General features: G+C 43.6%; 3 protein-coding genes across 3 annotated transcripts; all 3 read left to right on the top strand.

Moving 5' to 3' along the window:
• Positions 1-2,548: 2,548 nt before the first annotated feature.
• Positions 2,549-3,075, top strand: LOC128715219 (uncharacterized). The gene is made up of 3 exons (XM_053810101.1): positions 2,549-2,660; positions 2,738-2,814; positions 2,923-3,075. The coding sequence occupies exons 1-3, from the start codon at positions 2,549-2,551 to the stop codon at positions 3,073-3,075; spliced, it is 342 nt and encodes a 113-aa protein (XP_053666076.1).
• A 397-nt stretch (positions 3,076-3,472) lies between these two features.
• Positions 3,473-4,133, top strand: LOC128712845 (uncharacterized). The gene is made up of 4 exons (XM_053807713.1): positions 3,473-3,569; positions 3,645-3,721; positions 3,801-3,948; positions 4,030-4,133. Exons 1-4 carry the CDS (start codon positions 3,473-3,475, stop codon positions 4,131-4,133), a joined length of 426 nt encoding a protein of 141 aa, XP_053663688.1.
• Positions 4,134-4,358: 225 nt separating this feature from the next.
• On the top strand, positions 4,359-4,965 carry LOC128715373 (uncharacterized). The gene is made up of 3 exons (XM_053810259.1): positions 4,359-4,467; positions 4,533-4,769; positions 4,847-4,965. The coding sequence occupies exons 1-3, from the start codon at positions 4,359-4,361 to the stop codon at positions 4,963-4,965; spliced, it is 465 nt and encodes a 154-aa protein (XP_053666234.1).
• Positions 4,966-9,396: the final 4,431 nt, after the last annotated feature.

Below are 9,396 nucleotides of genomic sequence, written 5' to 3'. Positions count from 1 at the left end.
AGAGCAGTAAAACACTAGAGGCCGATTGTGATCGTAACCATGGCTACAACATCGTAAACCCGGGCTGCACATACTGGATATACTGTTTCACACACCCCCATCCATATACAAACACACCCACACAAACACTATCAAAAGCGCGACTTGAAGGAATGGGCGATGAATGGTCCGACGGAGCAAAACAACCCTTCATGGAATATGTAATATTTTGTGATGATATTATTAAAACTATTATTATTGAATAAAACTAATCGTTTGAAACAAGCTCGCACGTTGTTCTCGTTTGTCAGCTGACGCACAATGTTGCATAAAAGTCACTCATATTCAAACAAGGGCACTCACGAGCGTAGAACAGCGCGCTGTTTGACAGATGCAGCACGCGCAGCTCCGGAACGCTCGGTGAGTGGTTGCGCATCAAGAATAACATCATCGCCTCCGCCTGTGCGTGTCCGCAGTGATGTTGGCGTAGAGCGGAGAACGTTTGTTTTTCACACTGTTTGCTGCAGGCAAAATGTTGACCAATTCGGTCGTTCCGGGTGCGTGAAAGATGCGTTGGAACTAACCGCTGGCAGAACAACACGCACACAAACGGCTGTTCAACATTGCACCCGCTCGCAGGGCATCAGTTCCTATATCGCTCACCTGTAGCATTCTTTGCTGGTAAGTTTCCACGTTCGATGTAGGTTTCGTTCTTGTCATAGAACAGGTGCAGGAGGGATTGTGGGAGTGTGAAAACCCAATATCGTGTTACAAAACGTGTGATATATTCCGGGACAAATAGAAGCACGGAAAAAAACCAACGTGTGCTAAATCGTGTACGCTGGATGATGCAAGTTTATTTTTAACTATTCCTCTGCACCCTTCTGCGCCATGAGAAATAATGTTTGTGTGTGTGTAGTATTTGTGCGTCCAGTGAACCGGTGATTGTGTTACTTTAAGTGTGTGTATTTTTTTTACGTGGCTTATATTTTACGTTTCGAACCAGCTTCTTTTATTAATTCATTTGTTTGGTTTACAAAATATGAAAACCAAAGTTGCTCCCTAAAGCGAATTCTCAATCCCAACAAAACCATTTAAGTAGGACATGTAAACAAACTCACCATTCGTACAGTGATGTGCGAAAAATTAAACTGCGGTGGCATGATTACAAAACAAAGTTAATATAAGACTAACATGATGTGAAATGTAATACAGCCCAAATTTTAAAAGATTTTGGTAATTTTCGTAACGATCGAAAAAAAAATCGTTTTAAGGAAGAATAGAGTTAATTTGCTCAAGGGTTAAAAGATCAACATTTTGAGACTCCAAGACAAAAGGATGCACAGTTTTACGCATAATTCTGTTGAATCATGATTGAGAGTGAAATTTTTAGGCAGGATTATGGTGCGGTTTTAAAAAAAATAGATTTTCTTTGAAATTCGAAAAGCGAAAAAAACATTTTTGTGACTTAAGTTAGACCTAAATGATACTTTTTTATAGATTGGATGTTCGCTATGCATCAGGAGAAGATTAAAAATCCACAACACAACCACAGCACTACTACGATTTTGATATCGAAACCAAGTTGTCATAGAACTTTGTATGCTGCTGTACCTGTGTTTGATGAACTTGGTTCCTTCATTGTAAATGCTTTGAATGGTATTTTGTTTTTACCATAATAAATGATGAAGTTCCTCAAGAAGGGTTTCTGAAGAGGGAACAGGGCAGTTGTTCCCTTTCAATGTCCTTTCAGATCAAACAGTCAAGTGGAAAAAGTGATAAAATATTATTTTTGGGGCTATCCTGGACATATTTATTGTAATATTCACTCTATTTAAAATGAAATTGAAAACAATAGGCCTTTTTTATTGGCATTCACCACTTTGAGCATACATCAACCATGAATTGTGACCTAATTTTTACTGAAATTTTAAGCTTCATTTCCTGCTTGTTTCAACTTGTAACTACTAATCTTTATCTAATATAAGAATTGTAAATAAAAGGTTTGCTACTGATGCAAAATTGGTAACGCACTGTTAACTTCAGTTTGACATTTCTCCCATCAACAACAAAGCACTCGCCCACCCACGGTCACTCACGCACCGTTCGCTCACCGCACGTGCGCAATCGGAACCGCGGAGAGCATCACTCATTTTTCACACATTTTCCGGGCAGCAAATGGTGCGCGTGAATGAAAAGGATCCGTGTTTTGTTCACGGCCACCTTTCTGTACGCACCCGCGGATGTTGTGATTAAACACAACAACGATTGAAGTTTTGTTCGCGTACGCCACCTTCCTGTGTTTGTGTTTTGCTTTCGGCCCTACATTGCTCGCTTGCTCGCGCCTTTGGTGGAAGATTCTGAAAAAGACCATTTACAGTCCGTTTCGGTCACGAGCCACTGCATTTGTTGCCACCCAATCGTACCCCGGTTGGACGTGGTATGTGATTCGGGAAGTTCCACTCCACCAGCAAGGGACGGCCAGAGTTATAAAGGGGTGATGTACTGCGTACCTCAGTCGTTCGCATTGATTTGTGTCCGTTTGTGACTCCACCCGTTGCCCATCAACATGACAACCAACCGACTGCACAAGGTGTTCCTGTACAGCTTGGCCATCTCGCTCATAGCCATCTTTATAACGCTCGCCAGCAAAGTGTTCCCGATCGCCAACTTGCCCCTCAGTGAGTGAAATGTTTGTCCCATTCTTAGCCGCAATTTTCGTATTAATAGTTATTGATTCCGACACTATTTCTTGCAGGCACGAATCTGATCATCGTTGGCACCTGTCTCGCCAACTTTGCGTCCGTCGTAGCGCTGATTGTCGGCATTGTAACGGTACGTAACGCGTCCGAAGCGCCACAGGTGGTAACGCTTCCCGATTATAACGCATTCGGTTCACCGCACAACATGACCATAAAACATTTGTCGCCTTTGATTTTCCAGCGCCGGCCACGATTGGTGAAGATCGTTAAGATCTTTAGCTACGTACAGCTGGGTGCTATTTTCGTACTGATCTGCCTTGCCGCCGCCCTGCTCTACTTCGTTAAGGTGGATGTGGAGCACAGCGTGGAACCGGTAGTGCGACAGAAGTCGTGACGGAGTCGTTGACCGACGAACTGGATCGATGGGGTGTGGACGGTGCTGCCCGAGATGAATTACGGGACGCGGGCAGCTGACGCCGATCTTCTGAGTGTGTGAGATGATTTGTATAAATAAATATCTATACGCAATAGGCATGGCAATAAATAATGTTTCCATGACAGAATGAAGTGAATGTCGTGGCGCTGTTGTACGATGTCGTTTTTGTTCTTCAGTTTATCGGATTTTTTTTTCCACTTACTCTTTGTTTTATGTCAATCCAATGGGTGAATTTTACATGTGATTGTAGTCCCTATAATAAGGTACTATAATAATAGCCCGAAGTCAATAGCCCATATTTCTTATGCTTGTTGTAGGACCGGACAGCGAGGAAGCCGTAGAGGAACGCTTCACAATGATGTGCAAAATACTTTGCGTACTGATGGCTTCGGCCAATCTGCTCACGATGGCGTACACGGTGTACATGATCATGCAGTACATGGACGAGCAACGTAAGGAACCCTTGAATACCCGTTTAACCTTTTATCTTATTAACCAAATCTGCATTGGTTTTCTCCTTTTTTTAGCGCTGCTCGAAGTATTTATATCACCCTGTCTTGCCAACATGGTACTGGCCGTGCTTTTAGTCATAGGAATTGCGACGGTAATGAATCTTCCAGAGTACAGGGGGTCACTTCATGTCAAAAGTAGCTCAATGCGTTCTTTCCATACCATTCTTCCAGGAGGAAATCTCTCTCATAAGGCTGTTTAAAATATTTCTCTATGCTCAACTCGTATTCGCACTACTCATGGTGGTTTACGCTCATCGGTTTTTCGAAAGCGTCAAAATGCCCGTCCTGGTGGTGAAGGTGTACTTCAGTATTATGTTCGGTATGTACCTTCCTGTTGGCTCTTTCAATGTAACACAAAGTAAATCTTGCATTATTTCCCGATCGATTAATCTCGTTTCAGTTGTCTGTGGTGTGGAGCTAGTCATTGTATCGACCACAATCGAGTCGCTGCGCAAAAAGCTGAATCCAGCGGAGGGGCTCGTAGTGTACATGCCCGTTGCGTAATCGGTCTAAGTGTTCATTAGTGTGAGGCTGGTGTTTTTAACTCGAATGTTTAAATAAAGCGCTCTTGGCTCGAATACATTGGTTTTGTTGCATTATTAAGGCATTAAACTGAAGGAAATAAATTAACAATTTGGAGGTAGTTTTTGAGTGACCCAAACTCATAACAGATCGTTTCTTTCCCTCACATTCTAGAAGTGCCTTCACGCACAACCGACCGTATAAATCATGCTGACGAATCGAGCGTTCCGAATTCTTACCTACCTGTTCGGTAGTATAAACATATTCTTCGTGCTGGTCATACTGAGCATGGGAGCCGAACAGCTGTTAATCGACTGTAAGTGCCTCTTGAGTTTCCCTTGGTAATCTTTTGTAATAACGTGAAACCTTTCACCTTTACAGGGCGAACAGCTATATACGAGCTTGTGATACCGTGTGCCTTAAACATCCTATTCGCAATGTGCTGGATCATTGGCGCTGGCTTGTGGCGTCCGGCACTGATCGCCATGTTTAAATACTTCACCTACATCCAGATGGTACTGCTGGCAGCAATCATTTTGTACTCCGCGTACTACACCTACGCCAAAGGACTTTCCTCCAATCTGCTTACCGTAATGTCGCTGTTGACTTCATTATTTTGTACGTTCGGAGTTTAATATGAGCATTTTTGAAAATAATCATCCTATTATTAACCGTATGCCCTTCATCTTTCACAGTCCTCTGCCTAATGGAAGTCCTCATAGCGATCGGGACGGAACGAGCCATAGCGAAGGAACGGAACGTTTTGCGGCTCGTACACACGGGCCAAGAAATGTCCGACTGGAGTCACACGTAGGATTATGTTTGGGAAGCTCTTGTTGCAACGGAAATGCCTTGAGAAGTATAATTGTAAAAGCTTTAAGCTCTCGATGGCCTTATAATAATGATGTTGGCTTTATAATTATTTTAAATGCGTGGTGAGGTGATAGCAAGCCGAACCAGTGTTAGTAAACAGAACGATAATTACTGTAGTACGTAACGTGTAATATGTCCGCCAAAATACCTCATGTAAAACAGCCTGTAGCTGCTTAAGTCAATGTGTACGATATTAAATAAAGAAGCATTCGCGCAATACAAGGGTAAAATGATAAAATTTTCTTTAACATTGCACAATAAAAAAGATATACACGATTTTTTTTTTTCGAATAGTGCAGGACGGTACGAAATCATTGTTTTAGTGAATTAAAACATAACCTCAAAAATATTCTAATTAGTTTATATTGCTGCCATCAGAACATACTGTATTTGGAGACGGGTCTTCCAATCCGTCCATTGTCCTTAAGGGTTACATTGACATTTTTTTGGATGTCCTCCATCAAGTCCTAGTACTTCCTATTTAACGCTCTTTATAACTATGGAGACAGAATCAATTAGGCGGAGACAAGTATGTGCTGTAAGGAGGATGAGGAATTACGCCGAGGTGGATACAAGCCAGATAGTCCGTCACGAGGAACATGATGTACTGGGCGCCTCCATTGCTGGTCTCGTCCTATCAATCTGACAGCTCAGTGTTGTTTGACACCTGGCGCTTGTCAAATCATATTATCACCTGCAAAGCACATCTATCCACTGACGCCGTGATGGATAGATTTAAAAAAAAAACATTATAGTTTTATTTTGTCTATTCTCACGTTGTTTTGATGGATTAAGATCGTTAGAACCGAACTCCTGCTAGTACAAGAACTAGGGGTGAAATGAATCGTCTTATGCTATGTTCCCTATGCTTATATGCTGATTTGGAAGAGAGAATCGCGCTTGGGAAGAATGTGTGGTCTTCGAACGAAGTGTTGGCTTCCGTGTAGTCAGGTTGCAAGAGTGAATTTCCGTGGGGGGTCTGCGTTGAATGGTGCTGGGTGTCGTGTTGTATGAGGCTGGCTTCTGACGAGCGGATGAGAGACAAGTGCTGAAGAATCTACTCGTTTCCGTAGGGTGACGCGCGATCGTGTGCGGTAGGAATATGCTGATGTATCGTCTCGTTTCCGTAGGGTGAGGCGCGATCGTGTGCGGTAGAAATATGCTGATGTATCGACTCGTTTCCGTAGGGTGAGTCGTGATGGTGTTTGGTAGGAATGTGCTGAAATATCATTATGCTAACTGTTGTGTTAACTCTTGCAAAATAGAATTCCTATCCTACCGAACAACAAGCTATGGGGAGAGCTTTTTAAAAGCTCCAAGCTTTTAATCCTACCTTCCACTTTATAAACCTTGTACGCTGATTCTTTACATTACAGTTTTGGCGCAATTTCTTACTACTATCGACTCCCACCCAATACACGTCACATTGTTCCTTTCCCTTCGTAAAGGAAAACGGAAAGCTCCCAACACAAAGCTCGTGTTTGTGAGTGGCTCCTGCGAGAATTCTGATAGCATTTTTCATAGAACTTCTAAACCGGAAACATTCGGAACATGGTCGGAGAGTGAGTGCTACAAAACATACAGGACACGAATACCATGTTTCGTGATCGGTTTCGGCCAATTGGTGTTAAAGAGCGAGTCGACAGCTGTCGGAGCAGAACCAACCCGACCAGTAGTCGGTGAGCAACTGTCGCAACTAGATGTCTTCCTAAGGGCGTCTCCATTACCGGGATTAGCTGTGCGATTGTTTTCTTTTTTGCGTTGGGTTTTTGTGTTCGGTTTTTTTGCCATCCCTAGTACACCCTGTTCATGTGTGCCAAAATAAAAAAAGCGATGTATAATAGAACAACCCGAACGTGAAGTGGTGCCCGTTGATACTTAGTTTTGAAGTGTGAAGTTTGTGGTCAATTTATGGGAAGGTACGGAAGCTGTGTTTGTGAACGTGTGCATAAATAGTTCATTGAAGAATTTCCATCGTGAATAGATGCGAATTGATAAAAATATATTTCCAAAAGAACTGTTCTATTTCCAAACATGCTTTTCGGTCGCCTAAGAAAGGCAACCAATTTCTTGGAAACGGAACAAATGACTTTGTTCAAATAGGATGTTTAGCGGGTCGGAAACAAGAAAACAAAACCTATTCCAAATTCTAGGCACAATCCGTGTGTCTGCTTTTTTTTGCCAACTTTCTACCCCGCACAAAATGCGGATTCCCTCGCTCCCCAGAGGTATAGCCTCATCATCATCTTTGAGACGGCAATCAGAGGACAGTGCACACATCAAAGCACCCTCGGGGAAGGACTTTTCCTTTCAGTGCCACATACACACATACACTTTGTACCATTCGAATTCCCTTTTCGGACGAACTATAGCAGCGGGATAGTGGGATGGGTCATTAGACACAGGCACCTCGCCCTCTTTCCCCCTCGCTCCTTCCCTTCTTCCGCACTTTTCTGACAGCCGGAGACATCAGACGATCTGGCATTTCGTTTCGCTGAGCGTTCGAGATTCTGCGAGACGAAGATGCTTCACGCCAAGAGATCCTTGCCGATGTTCCGGGAGAGCCGTTTTGTGGGAGTGCGCGCGTACGAAACGGACACGATGCCCGATGCCCGACTCCATACCAAGCTGAGCGCTCCATTTTGGGGTGGAGCAGATGAGTGGATGGTTTCGTAGTTTCACGCGCTTTCGATGGGTGATGAGGTGAGATGCTGGTATATGGTGTGCGCTCTGTAGTATGTGTTCGTCGATATTACATAATTACGCTCGAGTGAGCGCTAAACGCAACATTCCCAACAACGAAGGAAAGATTGAAACGGCACAAGGCCCCGATGCACACTCAGATTGTTGGGGCGCGCGAAAACTGGTGCGCTAGTGCTTTTTTTGTTTGCCAATTCCCGGGTGGGGTGTTGTATGTGTGTGTATTGGATGTTCGTAGGATTCCCTTTTCTCGAACACCCTGCTGAGTGTCTTTAGTGTGTGCTTTATTTTTCTCTGTTTACAATGTAGCATCCACTGTAAATAATGTTCCCCAACGAAATAAAGTTAAAGTCGGAACGAGTTTCAAATAAATAAAACAAAAATAAACAATTAAATATTGTGCGAAGCAAACGTGTGAGCAAAAGCATACATCGGCGTACAACCAACACAGCATCCATTTACTGCATCGCAGTATGCCACGGCTAACGTTGCTATGTGGAGCAGCAGCAGGCACTGGTCACGCGTGCCGTCACCGTTCTGCTGGTGTTTCGATGGAAAAATCGCCTCCTGACAGCACGTGATTGGCAGCAAGAGCGCATTTTTAGTGAAAGCAAGAGTGTGGCGTTCGGTTGGCACGTACCACGTGAGAGTGGCCCCAGTGAAGGACTCCCAGAGCGCAGGCGAACGTCCGTTTCGTGCAACTGTGGTGTGTGTGTGCATTATCGAGAGTGTGTGTTTGTGTGCGTATATATCGCGCGTGTTTACCATGAAAGGATACAAGTAAGCAGTGCAGCCTTTTGTACGAGACCGTTCGTTCATATGGGCGCGAGAGGATTGATTCGCTAATTAGTAACAACTGGACACAACGCAGTACCCGAAGAGATTAGTGGAAAGGTTTGTATTTTTCCCCCTTTTTTAGTTGTTTTTACATCCCCCAATGCGTATTGAGTAAACATTGTTTTTGCTTTAAGCTAACTGTTAAGCAACAAAATGTGGTGAAAGTGGACAAATTTTTTCGATAGGAATTCACTTACATTTTGGTTACATTCACGTTACATTTGGAAACAATGTAGGACACAACTAAACTAGGTCAATGACACCCCGGGACGAATTGCAACAAGAAATGCAGCACAAGCTACCATCGTACCGATGCAATTTTGCTATTTTCCATCTCGAGGTCATTCATAGTACGGTACTGGCGGAATAGAACACGCTGCAGCCTTGCACTGCTGGCAAGGTCCAAACCGTTTGGGCGAAAGGAGCTGCAATACTTGAAGGTCGTTACAAGCGCCAGTTCCAACCAGCCAGCCATTGGAACGTGCTGCCGTTTGCTGCAATGCAAACGACTTGCATGCACAAGTGAAAAAAAAACTCGCTGGAAAATCCAATTTACTCGTGGATTCCGTTTTCAGCAGCTAGCAACTTCGTGGCTGGTACGCCCCGTTTTCGAACTCACCCACTGTGAAACATTGTTTGGACCTTTATTTCGTTATTGCTATTGCTCTTTTCTTATCGTTTATCTTAGCGCGGTTGTTAACATTATAATGCTGGTCCAAAATGAGCGTAACACTTGGAACGTAGATTGCAAAAGTTGACTTGTGGAGTGTTCACCTGATGTTGGTGATATAATTCATGGGCACGAGCTCGCGAGAATGCAACGAACCGGTTGGTT

Source organism: Anopheles marshallii, chromosome 3 (assembly GCF_943734725.1).
Source record: "Anopheles marshallii chromosome 3, idAnoMarsDA_429_01, whole genome shotgun sequence".
Lineage (NCBI taxonomy): Eukaryota > Metazoa > Arthropoda > Insecta > Diptera > Culicidae > Anopheles > Anopheles marshallii.
The sequence above is the reverse complement of the archived record's forward strand: the minus strand, read 5'-3'. Positions and strand labels throughout refer to the sequence as shown.

Excerpts from the sequence above, each read along its gene's own strand:
- LOC128715219 (XM_053810101.1), top strand. The coding sequence starts at position 2,549 with ATGACAACCAACCGACTGCACAAGGTGTTCCTGTACAGCTTGGCCATC. Across the intron at positions 2,661-2,737 it reads GATCGCCAACTTGCCCCTCA|GCACGAATCTGATCATCGTT; the intron begins GTGAGTGAAATG and ends TATTTCTTGCAG. Across the intron at positions 2,815-2,922 it reads TGATTGTCGGCATTGTAACG|CGCCGGCCACGATTGGTGAA; the intron begins GTACGTAACGCG and ends TTGATTTTCCAG.
- LOC128712845 (XM_053807713.1), top strand. The coding sequence starts at position 3,473 with ATGATGTGCAAAATACTTTGCGTACTGATGGCTTCGGCCAATCTGCTC. Across the intron at positions 3,722-3,800 it reads TAGTCATAGGAATTGCGACG|GAGGAAATCTCTCTCATAAG; the intron begins GTAATGAATCTT and ends CCATTCTTCCAG. Across the intron at positions 3,949-4,029 it reads GTACTTCAGTATTATGTTCG|TTGTCTGTGGTGTGGAGCTA; the intron begins GTATGTACCTTC and ends ATCTCGTTTCAG.
- LOC128715373 (XM_053810259.1), top strand. The coding sequence starts at position 4,359 with ATGCTGACGAATCGAGCGTTCCGAATTCTTACCTACCTGTTCGGTAGT. Across the intron at positions 4,468-4,532 it reads CGAACAGCTGTTAATCGACT|GGCGAACAGCTATATACGAG; the intron begins GTAAGTGCCTCT and ends TCACCTTTACAG. Across the intron at positions 4,770-4,846 it reads GCTGTTGACTTCATTATTTT|TCCTCTGCCTAATGGAAGTC; the intron begins GTACGTTCGGAG and ends CATCTTTCACAG.